The 16,541-nt window shown below is 46.6% G+C and overlaps 1 protein-coding gene across 1 annotated transcript in view; it reads left to right on the top strand.

The window, feature by feature from the left end:
* ADAMTS9 (ADAM metallopeptidase with thrombospondin type 1 motif, 9) overlaps positions 1-15,804 on the top strand; it is a gene marked incomplete at its 5' end in the record, with an annotated part of 77,047 nt that extends 61,243 nt beyond the window's left edge. The window contains 10 exons of the mRNA XM_010013317.1: positions 177-350; positions 5,812-5,982; positions 7,432-7,626; positions 9,561-9,693; positions 9,915-10,009; positions 10,169-10,263; positions 10,358-10,491; positions 11,930-12,021; positions 13,577-13,681; positions 15,715-15,804. Of these exons, the coding sequence (XP_010011619.1) occupies positions 177-350; positions 5,812-5,982; positions 7,432-7,626; positions 9,561-9,693; positions 9,915-10,009; positions 10,169-10,263; positions 10,358-10,491; positions 11,930-12,021; positions 13,577-13,681; positions 15,715-15,804 (1,284 nt within the window). The remainder of the gene's footprint in view (positions 1-176; positions 351-5,811; positions 5,983-7,431; positions 7,627-9,560; positions 9,694-9,914; positions 10,010-10,168; positions 10,264-10,357; positions 10,492-11,929; positions 12,022-13,576; positions 13,682-15,714) is intronic.
* Positions 15,805-16,541: the final 737 nt, after the last annotated feature.

Raw genomic sequence — 16,541 nt, 5'->3', positions numbered from 1 at the left:
GCAGGGATTTCTGTCTGCAGAAATTTTCCTTTGTGCAATGAAAAGCCTCACCTGGAAGTTTAAATGCTGGCTTTAGCGCATTGCTATCACTGCCGCTGAGTTCAAAGCAGAGGGCGAACTCATGCAACTTACCGTGACGGCTGCGACCATCACTCACCTTTTGTCCCTTCCTCCAGTGCTCAGTGTCCTGCGGCCGGGGTGTCCAGCGCCGCGCCGTGCACTGCCACAGCGGCACCCCGAAGGCAGCTGAGGAGGCAGAGTGTGACCCGTCCAGCCGTCCCCCTCCACAGCAGGACTGCCACCTCCCCGAGTGCCCCACGCACCGCTGGGCAGCCGGCGAATGGCAAGCGGTAAGCGGGGTCCCCCCCTTCGCCCTTCCTTAGGGTCACGTCACTTGTGCTCTCAAGCGTGCAGTGCGGGACGATGCTGGAGATGGGGAGATGCTGACGCTGGAGATCGGTGCCGGAGGGATGGGGTTTTGGGGTTGCAACCTGGGCTTGCCAAAAGATAAAGCAGAGGAGATGCTCACGCGTGCTGGCTGGAAGGGGGATTTGAGAAATACCTCAGTAGGGTTAATACATGGCTTTGTGCTGCCCTGTGTTTGGCTGAGACCTATGCAAATGTTGAGCAGGTTTTGGGTAGGGCAGATTTGGGTCTGTTCCTGGAGGCTGAGCCCTGCTGTGCTGCTCTAGCAGTGAGTCCCGTGCCCTGTGAGTTTGAAGGACTGGTAATTCCTGCTTTACTGCCCCCTTACCCCAGCTCCTTCTGCCATCTCTCTTCTTTCACTGAGCTCCAGTCCGTGCTTTCTGTCAAGCTATGAGCAGCGCTGAGATGCTGTGTCCCACAGGAGATGGTGCCCGTTGTGACAGCCTTTGAGTGTACAACAGGTTTTCACAGAGAGAGTTCAGCCCAGACACCAAAATGGTTGTTTTTGTTCTGGCTTCATTCAATTTTTAGTCATCCCTGCCCCAGCCCTCCTCCATCCCTGTCCCATTGTACCATGTTCTTCCCAGGCACTGCCAGCCTTGGAAATGGGAAAGGCGATGGAGCTGCCAGCCCTGGGAAGCTGATTCCTGTGTCACACACCTGCAGAAGAGGCCACCACTCCTATGGAGAGGATGTCCTCGACACATAGGGAGGAGGGAATTGCATATCATGGGCCCTCCATGGGGATGCAGGGGAAGGAGGGGTCCAGCATTCATTGGCAGTCAGGCTGCCTTTATATTACTCCTGCCTGGGCCAGGAAGGACTTGAAGTGGGATGGAATTGGCTGAGGTCCCTTTGCCTGCTGAGACACTGTAAAGAGGCTATGGTGTAAATGCAAAGCAGGGCCTCATGCTCTGGTAGCAGGAGATAGAGAAGCGCTGCTGGCTTCCTGCTCAAAGCCTTGGTGTTCAGAGGCGCTTGAGAGCCTGCCTTTATTGTGTCACTAAGGAAAAAAGAAAGAAAAAAAGGGAGAAGAGAGAAAAAGTAAATTTACTGATAAGAGAAAAAGCATCTCGCGCATGCAGAGGCTGTGCAACTTGTCTGCTGCAGCAAGGAAAGATCAAGGTGAAGTCAGCACCTGCTTTCCTCTCATCCTTCCTCCTCCATGAGCTTTTTCTTGGCTCCTTACTGCACTGAGCACCCCAGACTGCAGGCACCAGGGTGTGTGACATTGTCTAATATCCCCCTTCCCGTGGTACCTCAGCCTGGCAGGGACAGTGTAAATAAGTTTAGCTTGCAGCATGGTCTAGTGTGAGGTGTCCCCGTCCATGGCAGGAGGCTGGAACTAGATGATCTTAAGGTCCTTTCCAACCCAAACCATTCTGTGGTTCTGTGACTCAGAGCTGAGCTGATGATGCAGTGGTACCCAGTGGAAACATCCCAGCCTGGAAAAGAAACGTAGGAATGGCCCAGGGGGCTCCAGCAAATTCTTTGCAATGAACTTCTGCTTTTACAGAGCCCATTACATTTCTTCAGTTAATAAATTTACAGGCGGCAAAGTAGGTCAGCAAACAGCGTGTGGTTTCAGTCCTTACCCAATGGTGTAATCAGCTCTGAAAAGCCACTGCTCCTATCTCATCCTTTCGCCCTCTTCCCTTTATTTTTGCAGCTTCTCAAACCAGTGGCAAGAGGCCCCTGCCTGTCCCTACCCTACCAAGCCCTTGGTGGGAGGTGGATGCTGATATTTGCCTTAGTTTTCCAGCGCTGGGAAAATCTTTACTGTGTTACAGAGGGTATTCTTTTCCCCCTGGGGAACTTTGCTAGGGGAATTGGGCTGGAAGTTTCCTCACCCATAAATAACCATTAATAGAGACATGCAGGAGATCCCAAATGTAAGCTCTGCCCTTTGGCTGACTCCAAGCAGTTCTGATGTACCTGGTGAAAGAAAGTAATAGCACCTTCTCCCCAGCCATAAGTAGTGGCTACGCGTTATTTATAGTGAGGAGGCACAGCTTGCGTTAGTATCTCTGAGCAGGGAACAGCAATGAACCCTAATTGACATGAAAGGCAGGATGTAAAATAACATCGCAGCGCTGTCTTGTTCTTGATTTCTTATCTTTAAAGAGAATCTGTTGAGATGGGGTTTTTTTTATTGTTCCTTTCTGCTGTTGTTTAGGAAAAAAGTTGGTCTTGCCAATGAAAAGGAATAGAAAACTTACTGGAAACCATTCATTGCTGTGTTGGTGTATCACCATTAATTAGTTGTTCTCAATGCCCACACCACGGAGAAGAAAGTCAATAGAAAGGGCCTTGTTAATTGCAAAGTAAAACTCAGATCATGGTGACAAAGAAAAAGGGAACATTGGGGAGGGAAGGGTGGGGGTTTTTTAATATGAACCTCTCTGACATTTGGGGGAAAAGCCTTGCCTAATGGGGATTGCAGAGTTACCCAAGGCATGTTTGGAGTGTTCATGGCTTGGGCTTTTATTTCATCTCTATGTCAGATTTTGATTTAAGGAAAAAAAAAAGATGCCAAAGAATGCTTTTGCAAAGCAATGCCTTTGGGGTTTTTAATTACTGTTATTACTCTTCTAAAACAGTTGCAGAAGTGTTTGAAATGGTCCTTAATTTGAACTGCCAGGAAAACAATTCAGAATATGGGAAATGAGGCAAAAGAGATGAATATTGTCAAATGCCTGAGCTGTTTTTCAGCCCTTGCTATCAATAGTTTTTATGCCCTGGCTCTGCTGTTTTGTGGGAGATTTAGACCAGTCATGAACATGAGATTTCACGCAAAATCTATCACCGTATTAAAAGGAAAAATAGCCTTTTCATGGTAGCTGAACTGTCCACTTCCTACATGAATAATGTTTTATAACCTTGGGGTGGCTGATTGGAACCTCTGCAGTGCTCCTCTTTGATTTATTTTTATGACAGTCTCACTGTCTTTGAGCCATATTTAATATCTCATTGGGATTATTTTAATTGCCAGTCATACCTAAAAATTCAAACAATCAGACTTTAATTTACTGATGGTGACAAAACATGCAGAAGCTGGCTCAGGTTTATTTGGCCACGCAATTGTTATTTGCAGAGAAACCCAAAGCAGGCTGGTGTGTGCTTGTCAGTGTCTCATCAGCAGCTAATGATTTTAAACAAGGATGGGCTTTTGATATGATAACTCTTCACAGCCACTGTCAAAAGATGCATTGATGGCATAGATTGTTCACCCTCTTAAAATTAAGCATGAGCCAATGTACTTTGCAAATCTAGGCTTAATTATACATTAAGGGCAGCAGACAAAATCAGCCTTCTGTCTTTCTAATCCTTGCAAGGTGCCTCCTTTGGCTACTGCAGAATGACTCACCCTGTGCTAATGACCACGTACTGGGCTGGTGTATCCCAAACCAGAGGCAAGGCAGGCTCTGAGCATCCCATGGCCCCGCGCTCACTGCACTGGAGAGTCCCTCACTGGAAGGAAGCAGGAAGGTTTGGGGCTTATGCTACCTCTGAAAGGTGCTCAGGGAAGCTACATGATGATGGAGCACTAGTGATTCCTTATTGACATGCAATAACCCTCTTCCAGATTTTACTTACATAACAGGGAGATACCAGAGAAGGGCAAATATAGCACAGCTCATTTGTTCTCTGGGGAAATCAACCTCCTCCAGTGCCCATAGGATCACTGTGTTTCGGCACAGACCTGGAAAGAGCTTCCACTCCAAGGACGTTTATAGCAAGAGAGTAAATAAGGTTGAAAGCGCATGAAGCCCTTGGGGTCTCCTGGCAGACTGCGGATTTTTCAGTGTTGACTGTTGCCTGAGAGCTCCTAAGTTATTCCTTCAGAATAGATGCTGCTTTGTGGGGCTGCCTCTGCTTCCCCCATCCCCTTCCACTTTGCTCAGTTACTAAATATTTACAACCCACACTGCTGTGACTCTCCTGGTTTGCTGCTCCTGCTATGGATTGATCTGAGTTTTCAAAGTCTTGGTTCTGACAGCTAATTATTGAAAGTGAAGGCCTGACAGTGCCTGTGCTTTGCAATTAGCTGAACCCACTAAGATCTTGCTAATTGTGGGCCAGTCAGGAGAGCAGGAGCCGCTTTGGGGAGGCTGGAAATGATGTTTGGAGAGTGAGGCTCTAACTAGATTAAACTGGCACAGTCCTAGGTGACTTCAAGCGGTGTTTCTGTACAGACAGGGATGGTCTGATGGAATGTTTTTTTCCTTTTCCTTAGGGGAAGACATTTCCTGCATGTTATATAAAATGATTATTTTTATGCATGTTTCTCCTTGTTAATCCAGTTAGTTGAAAGTGTTAGAAGTCCATTTCGGGCTATAAGAAAATAGGGGTTTATCCAGACAGCTGCTCTGACACTGATTTAGCTTGTTTTATGCGTGTTTTTTGTAAGATGCTCTCCAAGCACAGACCCACTCCCAGGAGCACAGCTTTTTCCGAGAGGAACAGAGAAAGAACCAAGTCCTTAAAGTCTCCAGAAGCCCCCAGGGAGCAGCTGTGTTCAGCTAGCATGGGTTGCTCTTAATATTGCTCAGGGCAGTGTTGAAAAGAGAATAAACCCATAGGGCTGCCTCTGCTGCAGCCGTGGCAGAGATGTGCCCCGTGCCATGGCAGGGCAGAGTGCTGCTGCTTGCCCACTGGCAAGGATAGGGGAAGGGGCTCCCCACGCACCAGCCACAGCCAAGTATGTATGTTGGAAGGGTGATGGCTGGATTGTCATTCCCCAAGCAGCTGTATTTACTAGGGACTGAAATAGAATTACAGACTAGTTTGGGTTGGAAGGGACCTTAAAGCTCATCCAGTTCCAACCCTCTGCCATGGCAGGGACACCTTCCACTAGAGCAGGTTGCTCCAAGTCCCTGTGTCCAACCTGGCCTTGAACACTGCCAGGGATGGGGCAGCCACAGCTTCTCTGGGCACCCTGTGCCAGCACCTCAGCACCCTCACAGGGAAGAACTTCTTCCTAGTATCTCAATCTCCCTTCTTTCAGTTTAAAGCTGTTACCCCTTGTCCTATTAAATGATGAGGATTGGCCCTGTTCCCCCTTGCCCCTTCTCCTGGCCTGGCATGCCCACCCCTGCATATCTTGGTCCCATCAGTGGACTCCACATCTGCCCCATCCCAATACCTGCTACCTGAGTTTCTCTTCTCTTCCTACACTTGGGATTTGCTCCAGAGGATGGGAGCAATTTGTCACTGGATGATTCCACAACGCCCAGCATCACCCTTGGGTGATGCTAATGGGAGATGCCAACACAAGGCACAAAGCCATCTGCTCACTCAGGCTACCAGGAGGGCTCAGTCTGGATGTGGATTCATTTGCTAAGGTCCCTCACGGATTGCATGAGCTGTTGTTTGTTCAAACAGTGCATGAAGACGTGCGGGGAAGCATCCCGGTACCGCAAGGTGGTCTGTGTGGATGAGAGCAAGCAACCACAGAACAGTGGCTACTGTGATGCCAGCAAACGCCCTCCCGAAATCGAGAGCTGTGGGCTGCCGCCCTGCGAGTACGTCTGGATCACTGGAGAGTGGTCGGAGGTGAGTCCCCATCCCTGTCCCTGAACAGGGAATGTATTGCTCCTCACCAGGCCACGCTCTCCTCCTTTTGCCACCAGCCTCACTGAGATAAGGCAGCTAAAATCAACAGTGGCAGGGCAGCGCTGCGTGGTGTAATTGTTATTTTTGGGGTTGTTTCGGTGTGCCGTTTCCCTGCTGGAGAGAAAGGAGGGGGCTGTGGGAGAAGACCAGGATATTAAAGACTAAATGCCAGCATGCTCAGTGTCCTAACTAATATCTGGAGGCAATTTTCTTCCAAAGCACATTGCCTCCAACAGGCACCCTCTGTGGGTTTGTGCCATTTCATTTCATTTATTTATTTACTTGGGTTTATTCCCATCCCCTCTCTGTGAGCTCCATGAGCCAGGGTCCAGGTGAGCATCCGGGGGAAAGGTGAGCCTGGATGTGACTACAGGGACATGTCCTTCCTCATGTCGTGTCTGACACGAGCGAAGGCAGCAGGTTCACCCTCGCTGCTGGGAGAGGGCTCGGCAAGGAAAATAGATGAGTTTTCTTTGTGGCAGGCGCTGCATGCGGGAGGACCCGGGCTAATCTCAGCCTGTTTCCTTCTGCTGCAAGTGAAGGATTACTTTCCACTTGGAGGAGCAGCAGAGGGAAATGACAAGGCAGCTGCTGACACAGCACTGATTAAAAAGAAAGAACAAGGATAGGGAGAAAAAGAAAACAGGCTGGGGCTGAGGGGGAGGAGAGACAAACCACCCAAGATAGCGCAAGAGGGGGAGACGTGGACAGATGAGAATTTGTTGGAGGAGCCTGGTCTCCTGGGTGGTTTTCTAAGAGAAATACTAAGGTGCTAATACTAAGCCCTGGCTGCCTCTTGCCCAGACACCCTTCACCCACTCCCACCTTCTGTGACTCCCCTCTTAGGGCCCATGAAGACACAGAGGTCAGCTCAGAGCTCAGCTCTCCCCAGCTCAGCCTGTTGCTGAAGAGGACAGAAACACTGTTTGTCCTCTAATTACAAGGAAAACCTTCCCTTTTCTTTAGTTGCTGCCGAGTATCTGCAATTCAGGGTCCATCTTGACCATTTTCTTTCTCTGTTCATTCCATGGCAAAACCCAAGCAAAAAACAAAACAAAAAAGGGAGGAAAGAAAACCCAAATAATAGAGGCACTTCTGAGTTCCCAACGATCTTCTCCTCCTTTCTTTGCCTTTGGTGAGAGATTCCATGTGCTCAGGAGCCAGCCTGGAGTAGGGAGTCCAGGAGAAGCTGTCAGGGTGACACAGGAAGGAACTGGGTGTTCAAAGGCAGTGTCAGGCACCATCCCACTTATAGCCCCTTACAGTACTCATGGCTGGCTTAAATAGGTACCAGTAATCCCTCGGAGCAGCTCGCCATGTCAAAAGCTGTCAAGCCTGCTTTTTCTTCCCAAAGCATGCAGTGCTAACAGGCACTTCCTCTGCCCACAGTGCTCCGTTACATGCGGGAAGGGATACAAGCAGCGCCTCGTGTCCTGCAGCGAGATTTACACTGGGAAGGACCACTATGAGTACGGGTACCAGAACACAGTCAACTGTCCTGGCACGCAGCCACCCAACATCCAGCCCTGCTACCTCGGGGAGTGCCCCGTCTCAGCATCCTGGCGCGTTGGCAACTGGGGAAGCGTGAGTTTGGCAAACTTCTTTTTGTAACCAAAAACACTGGAACGAACTTGGTTTTCCTTACACCAGGAGACACAGTGTGGAAGTTTGGTGGGGAAATGCTTAAAAGCTGCATAAATGAATGCAATGAATACCTGTGTGCAGTGGCAGCCCTGGTGTGCGCAGAGCTCTGTGCTTCAGACTGAACCCCATCGTACTGAGGAGTCCCAGCAGCTATAAGAAGAATCATGATCTCAGGTTCAGATGTAGCCAAAATTGGTGGCAGCGTTGATGGTTTGAATGCTCAGTCAGAAAATGGGGTCATTGCCAGAAAAGAAGCATTTTGAAAGCCTGGTGCTAGAAGGATTAATGGATAGCTGGCAACTGAGGTTGATCTTGTCCATATGTATGAGCAAGACTTGGGAACCACCTATAGGCCAAAATGCTGGTAATTTGAGCCTTAAAAGTACTTTTCTTCCTTCCCCCTCCACAACACCTTCTACTTATAAATGCTGGAACATGGCAGGGGAAAGAACTTAGCCTTTCTGCTAAAGTTATTTGTGTCGAGCCTCTTTTGGGGGCCTGAACTACAAGATCAGATTTTAGTTAAGGTGATAGCGTTTCACTTCTTGGGCTCCTGACTTTCTTTGAAATGTGGTGTTCCTCCCATAAATTTGATTTATTAACCCAGCTCAGGCATTTGTAGGAATTTGTCAAACCTTTACAAGGCAACAAGGGTCAAATCAAGCAAAATGTAGTGGAAGTTGTCACAGTAAATGACAGAGCCATTTGAAACCTAAGTTCCTCCTGCTCCGTAGGAAGCTTCAGATCGTCCCTGAAAGTCAGGGCAGAGGAGTTACAGCAAAGAGCTCAGCCTCAATTAATTGGTATTTTCCCCCAGAATTTCAGTGTAAAACATCCAACTCATTAATACAACTTCATTGCAAAGAGTATCCATTTCAGAGAGCCAGACCTTTCTCCTCACTTTGGGCTGCTGAACGTCCCAGTGACTACCAAGTGCCATGACCCTGATTGTTAAAAGGATTTAATGTAAACTACCATCTCTTTGATGGACAAAGAGAGTCCTGCTCAGCTCCTTAGTTCATTTTTATGGATTTGGACCTAATAAAGAGTAAATGACCAGCTGTGAATACCATGAGCCATTGAAGACCGTCTCCTTCAGGGTATGCTCCTTTAGATTAATCATTTCTAAATAGATAAGCAGAATCATTTTCTTGGCAGCCTAACTTGGTACCTGTATAAAAAGCTAATTTTCAGTTCTCTAGTACTTGAAAGAACAAATAGTGGAGGTGGAACAAGATGCTCCCGTCTCTCATAGCCCATGCTTAACAGCAGCCAACCCAGACAAGCTACTGCTCAGTAGCTCCAGTAACTTTTGCAGTTTCAGCATGAAGATTGCCCTTGATTTAGGCCGTTTGAGGATGACACAATGTTTGTACAGATTTAGCCATTTTTCCAGAGGGTGAGGGGAGAGAGGGTTTGGAGGCTGCAGGTTTTTTGGTGCAATTTGGATAGAAAGCAACTACCCAGGTCACGCTCATTCAGAGGGCCCTGCCAGTGACCCAGGCAATGTCTCCCAGCCACCAGGAGAGGATTTCTACCATTCATGCCTTCTGATGCACATTTCTTCCATGTATGACCTTCCTAATGTGAAAAATAAACAATTTCCTTTGAGCACATGGTTCACCTTAACTAACTGCCTCATCCAGTAAAGTGTGCGAGTGCTAAACAAAGTACAGTCATTTTCTTGAAGCAATTAATAATGATAATGATGAAGTGATTAATAATCAGGGGGACTGCTCACTTGATTAAAATTAGGTCTGAGTTTGAATACTTGCAGGATCAGGGTCTTTGCTGCTGTCTCTTGATTCAAGGGGAACAGTCTGTGCGTGTTCTTCTGAAGCCCAGGAGATAAAGCATGAATCTCTGTCTTGCAGTGCTCCGTCACCTGTGGACTTGGAGTCATGCACCGCTCGGTGCAGTGCTTGACGAACGATGACCAGGTCAGCAGCTTGTGCCATGAGGATCTGAAGCCTGAAGAGAGGAGGACATGCCATAACGTCCATGACTGTAAGTCTGCAGATTTGCCTTTCTCATGGCTTCAGCGTCTTTTCCCATCAAACTAGAGAGATGCAGCACTTCCAAGCTCTGGGAGCCATCCAGCTAAGCACTAAGGCACTTCAGGGAAACCTCTTAGAAGATAAACAAGGTGTTTTGATGCTTTGGATGCCTCGCAGTGTTACCAAACAAATGTTGACGTACAGTCACTCAGTGTTTCTGTTTTGTTTCAGGTGAATTACCAACGAGTTGCAAAGGCATTAAAAATCTCAAAGGTGTCATTGAAGATGGCGAGTATTTCCTTCAAGTCAAAGGGAAGACATTAAAGGTGCATTTCAGCAGCAGATTGATAGTTAATGCATTTCCCTGGGGTGAAAGAGGACCCCATGTGTGCTCTTCACTTTTGCTATTGGATTTTCTACCTTTGGTTTTCTTGCTGATCCTTTTGCACATGATGTCTGACAAAATCCTGGCTTCTCTTTCTCAGGTGTATTGCTCTGGGATGCAGACTGAGAGCCCCAAGGAGTATGTGACCCTTGTAAATGGGGATGCAGAGAATTTTTCAGAAGTGTATGGATACAGGTAGGAACTCCCTTAATCCTGAGCTTCACAGTGTTTTTGTTTTCCATGGCAATATTTTCCGGTCATGAGTAGAAAGGGTTTTCTTTTGATTTAGATTGCATAACCCGACTGAATGTCCGTATAACGGGAGCAGACGAGAAGACTGCCAGTGTAGGAAAGATTACACAGCAGCTGGGTTTTCCACCTTCAGCAAAGTAAGGCTGGACCTGAACACTATGCAAATAATAAGTGAGTAAAAACAGGGCCTTGCCATTAAAAACAATATGTTTCTTTTACACAAATATAGCTGTAACTACAAGCAAGCAGTAGCACTGTAGTGAGCAACATTCCTGTTAAAAACTGCTTTGAAATTTAGTCACCTTTGCTGCTTCCAGCTTAGAGATTGTGAATTGAGTACATCAGAGATGCTCATACTAGTTCTCTGTAATATGGGCATACATTAAAACAGTCGTGGGTACATCTGATATGCAGAATGAATATTTGCATGCTCCTGGCAGGCCAGTGTATGGGTTTTTTTAAGGACTTTATTTCATTTGGTTTCCTATTTTCAGATTGGACTCAGAAGGTTTAACCAGAGAGGAGCTGCCTCCTCATTCAGCACACAGATGTGACAGGAGACTCCTCTGGGGTCAGGATGCTGGTCCCTTTGGGCCAGGGTGGAGGAAGCTCTTGGCAGAGCCAGATGATGGGGAAATACCTTTTGTGGAGACTGATGGAGCTGAAGCCCTGGATTTGCAGAGGCAGAGGGGAATGTAGCTGTGCAATATAAGTGATACCCTTGTCTCTCTTATCACTCATGGGAGCTGGGAGCCTGCAGCATCCCACAGGGTCATGGTTTCAGTCCCGCTGGCTCCAGGGATACTATCAGTTTCCATCAAATGTTTTAAAAGCACAACATATTGTTGGGGGTTCATTCAGCATCTAGCAGAGATGTTTTTCAGTGAATCAAAAATCCTTCCTTGTAAAATGACTCTTTATCTGATAAGGGTTTTTTTATCACTTAATTTTCAAGCCGTGAGACCTCCCAGTCTATCAGCCTGTAAAAAGCTACTAATAGTCTGTAAAAGCTCTCAGGTAAAGCTCTCAAAAGAACCACCCTTGCGGAATTTGATACCATCTCCCTTTGAATTTCAAAAGGAGCTGGGCACCTACCTCTGTCAGGCAGGAGCTATCTCACATCCCCATCTAAATGAGTCTCCGTTACTTCACATCCCTCCAGAGCAAAATACCCCAATTCCCTTTGAAACCCCGACCCCTGTGCTGAGGCAGCCAGGAGAGCACCGAGATAGTTGTTTGCCTTTGTTTAAAAGGGAGATTTAGGAGGTTCCATGGCTTTCTTGAAAGTGGGGAATTTTCTGATGGAGAAATAAAACCCAAGTCATGGGTTTGAGTTTTGTTATTTGTTGTTATTTATGCTTAGGCCCTTAACTGAACTGTAAACTTTGAGGTTTTAATTGTCATGTTAAAGTCAATGTTCACATTCTGGGAGTCACACGTGGGATGAATTGAGGGGTTTGATACTAAAAATCCAGCAGTCTTGACTCTTAAGTTTAATTTTTGAACCAGCTTTAATGAATTTAAACATTAGCAAAGAGCATATTTACACTTGTTTTGTCTCTCTCCCTGCATCTTTCTTTTAATGTTATTCACCAACTATTCTCCACAGCAACTGATTTACAGTTTGCACGGACACATGATGGACGACCTGTTCCTTATGCCACTGCTGGGGACTGCTACAGTGCAGCCAAATGCCCACAGGTATTTCATAGTAGCATTTCATAGCAATTGGTGACATTTGTTATGTGCAGGCCCTCTGTGAATTACTACTGATCACATCAGCTCAACCTCAGCGAGTGTCACATTCTCATCTTAGCAACTGGAAACTTCATTTTGTCCATGAAGAAAGCACCTTCCATTTTCCATATGGGAAAATGTCAGGTCATTATCAGGCCAGTGTTGGGACTAGCTAAGTTACATTCCCCTGGGCCTCAGTCAGTAGTAGAGAAGAAAAGGGTTTGGGTTGGAAGGGACCTTAAAGATCATCTAGTTGCAGTGGCAGGGACACTTTCCACTAGAGCAGGTTGCTCAAAGCCCCGTCCAGCCTGGCCGTGAACACTGCCTGTGCATCAGGGCAAATCCAGCCTATCCCAGCACCATGAGGTGCTGGCCACGAAAGCATGAAGCTGGACGTAAACTACGTTGCCTCCTCGGAAGCTAGATGTAGGACATCTAGCCCAGATGCTTGGAAAAAACATGCTTTCTTGAAAGTCTTAGGACACTTATTAACACTGTGCTGTAGGTGGATTGCTCCATGTCCCCAGCACAATTAGCTTTTGTGGAGCTGGGGGATTATAAGTGATATGTTTGGGTAGTCCAGGATATCGAGTGGACTGTGTCTGCAAAGAGCATTAAGCAGGGAGTTGCTGCAACTCATGGGAGAAGGCAAACCTCTCCATCTCCTTCCCTCCCTACCTTCAGAGCGGACACTTTTCTGCATAGCTCAGCAGCTTAGGGATTGACTTCCTGTCTCAGGAAGGCTCATGAATGTTAATATCCATCTATCTGACCCAGACAGTTTGCTCCTCACAGAGAATCAGCATTCTCAAGGCACCAAGTGCAAGGAGCAAAGCTAACAGCCGTCTGGTACTGTGCTGCCTTGTTGGGCTGTGGGTCAGCCTGGGGATGTGCCCAAGGATCCCTCTTTGGGTCCCAAAATGGGCCGGGTTGGGGTCTGCCATAGAGGTAAGGGGAAGGCTGGGGGGCTGTGTGTTGGATGCAGGCATAGCCCTTAGTTTTCCTTCATTTTGTGGATTTGGAGATGGGGTGGAATGAAGTGAAGGGCACTTTTAAGAAATAAGCAAATGAAAGAGTTCTGCTTTTACTGAAGTTCGGAGGGGGGAAGCTCAGTGGAAAGTAAGGAAAACACGGACAAGTGTGCCCTCTCCAGTTGAGGAGGGAGCAGTGAGAGCAGCTGAAGCGCATCCCTGGGGTACCTTTCCCATCAGCTGCCGGAGCACGTCATGCTCCGCAGTTTGCCATGGAAAAGCCAAGAATGCCCTCAGCCGGCAAACCACGAAAAAGCAGTGAAAACCCAAGATAAAACCCCTCCTTTCCTGCGGCCACCAACGAGAAGGAAATTCCTAACCAGAGACATGCTGTGATTCAAACAATATGTGCTAATTACTATCAGAGCGATGGAAGACATTTAAAACACTGCTGGCAGGATCCTGTTAGGAAAGTGACACTGTGGCAAGCCACCGGAGGACGAAGCATGGTGTTTTGGGATAACCAGGCTCATCTGCTTGTTTTTTAGGGTCGCTTCAGCATAGACCTTTACGGGACAGGCCTGTCCTTAACAGGAACAGCAAAGTGGCTCTCACAAGGGAATTACGCTGTATCGGAAATCCAGAAATCCCCAGTGAGTTGTAATTTTAATGGTGGTTATACCTGTTCATAATTTTTTATTAAGAGTTTTTAATTGCCATATTGTGTTTCATGGTAACATTTTCCAAGTAGACACTAACAAAAGAATAGCATCTGACATTAAATTGTTGCCTATAATTGCATGGGGAGAGGAGGAGCTCGTGGGTTTAACTTGATCTGAGTTTTTGCAATTAATTAGTGAGCCTGCTTAACCATGAGTGCTGTGGGGTAGGCATATCCTTAATTAGTTGTCTGAAATGTCCAGCATAGAGTGTACATCACACAGCAGCAGGAAACGTGTGGTCAGGGCTGCAGAGCAGGGACTGATCTTTTGCAGGGCTTGTGCCAGGCAGGTAACCTCAGTAGGAATTGTTCCCAAAATGTTGCTGTGGAGGACATGGACTATCCCACTGGGGTGGGTCTATCTGCTTAGGAGAGACTTGAGTCCCCACAGCTGCATCCCAAGGCATCATCACCTGCATCTGCCTGTGGCTCTGCTAACCTGAGGTCTCTGGGTAAACCAGGCAGACCTTCAAAATCACCCCACACCCAAATCTGAACTTGTATGGCTGAATTTGCCTGCCTGTTAACACCTCCATCACTGTGTGCCTTCGCACTGTTGCTTCTGTGTCATGTTCTGAAACTGGAGAAACCCAGGATTGCTTTTTTGGCTGTTACTTCATATGAGTCATCCCAACTGCCCCTGTTAAAACTCTCCAAACTTACAGATACCACCATAACCATTTCACAGAGAGCAATTTGCAGAATATCCTCTCCCGTACTGCTATCAGTATCCCTGGCTCTGGGCAGCCTCAGGAGCCTCATCAGTGCAGGTGCTCTTAAAGGAGAATTAAATGCTACTGGTCCAACCGTATTGCAGCAAAGCATCCTCCAGTGCAGGTCAGACCAGCACAGGCCCCGTATCTTAGATTGGGCAGGTGCTTTGCTGTTCTCACTTTTAGAAAGGAGATGCAGCCAACTTGGGGGTTGTGGAGAGCAAACACCACTTACAGCTAACAGAATTAAAACAAACTTTAAAGGAACAGGGGGTCGAGGAGACAACTCTTACCTCCATCACCCGCTGGCATCTGTCAAGTGCTGTTCCAAGGGTGTAATTGCCTGCAGGATCAGAAGAAAGAAAGGCATCATGAGAAGAGATGATAGCAGCCTGCTGCAATCACAGATCAATAGTGTCAAGGGCAGGATGGAGCTCGTTTAAAAAATAAATGCTTTGTGCAAGCTTGTCCTGCACTTAGGTCCAATTTTCTGGTAATTGAGGGTTGAATTCCCATCACAAGGGCTGTCTGTCCATTGTAATGACCAAGAGGAGAAAGACTCCGCAGAGGTGGGATGAGGAAGGTCAGACGGAGATGTTAATCTCCTGACTGAAGACCAGAGTTGCATCATCCTTGCTGGGCTCTCCTGGAGACTAGGCTAACCCCTGGACCACTCCACGTTTTCCTTTGTCTTTTCTGGCTTTGGAAATGCAGAGCTGAGGAGGGACAGCACCTTAGCAAGTGGCAGAGCCTCACCCCATTGCTTTCCCTTGTCTTGTCTCTGGAGCCACTCCAGACCTTCCAAATGCATGTTTCTTGGTATTGCCTGCAAATACCTTTCCTGTGCCCTTCACATGCTCAGGCACAGCTGGGGAGCTGTTATTGTCTAGATGTGGTTTTGCTCTTGCATGAGCCAAGTTTTCCACTCATTACAGTTATTCACTGTGGGGCAATTTGGAGAAAGCAGATACCCTTGAGATACCCCTCCAAATGGCCTTCTCCTTGGGCATCTTTCAATGTAATAAATCAAAACTACTTGTGTTCACCACCTGACCTGGTAGCATTAAAGAGAGTTACATTTGCATATATTTAAATATAACGGTGATTTCATAGATTGATTTAGGCATAATTTGTTTTCCTTCCAAGGCATTTTCTATTAAAAACCCTGACTAGAATAACCCAGATCCAGCCCTTCCACAGCATGATGTTCCTGAGCCCTTACATGAGATGTTATTTCTGATTTCGCCTGCAGGATGGTACCAAAGTAGTAGGAAAATGTGGCGGTTACTGTGGGAAGTGTACTCCATCATCTGGAACAGGCCTTGATGTTCAGGTGTTATAGCCATGGTAAGTTCCCTGCTGCTTCTGCATGAAGGGAAATCCTTCCCAAAATACCCTGAAGGAGCAGATCAGGCTTCAGAAGATGATGGTCTGACTAATGTGCTCCTTGTCTGTATTTCAACATAGGTTGTCTGTGAGCGGTCAGCGGAGATGAGATGGATGAAGGATAGCGATGCAATACCTCTGCCTTCCACTTTTTTATCTGTTTATGTGTGTATATAGATCGCATATTCTTAATGTACAGTATAATATTTATGTTTGGAATTATTTATTTTGATTTAATATTTTTGTACGTAAAATCATTATATTAAGGCTGCTTTTCCTATTTTTATTTTTTATTGTTAAATCCTGCAGTCAAACCACTGCATTTTGCGTACTCTACATTATATGTAGCATTATGACAAGTGATACTTTATTGTCACTGTATTCAGTTGTTTACTTTCAATCAGTAATTTTCCTTCAGTTATGGGCTGCTTTTGCCCTCTACGGTGCTACACAATCTGCATAGGGGTATTTTTGGCATTTCAATCTGTCTTTATGTAAGGAAAATAGACAAGATGTGCTTAAATTTTATTTTTAGGGATTAGGCCAACAGCACTCGAGGAAAACATGACAATGAATACAGTGCTAGTTGCATTAGCAATCTTTATCTTTTAGGTATGTTTTGAATTTCACATGACCTCTGTGGCCAGTGCTAAAAGCGCTGGTTTGGTGCTAACATGATATTTATTAATGCTC

This window comes from Nestor notabilis, unplaced genomic scaffold, assembly GCF_000696875.1.
Source record: "Nestor notabilis isolate BGI_N333 unplaced genomic scaffold, ASM69687v1 scaffold7814, whole genome shotgun sequence".
Lineage (NCBI taxonomy): Eukaryota > Metazoa > Chordata > Aves > Psittaciformes > Psittacidae > Nestor > Nestor notabilis.
Note: the sequence above shows the minus strand (reverse complement) of the source record. Positions and strands in the feature narration are given on the sequence as shown.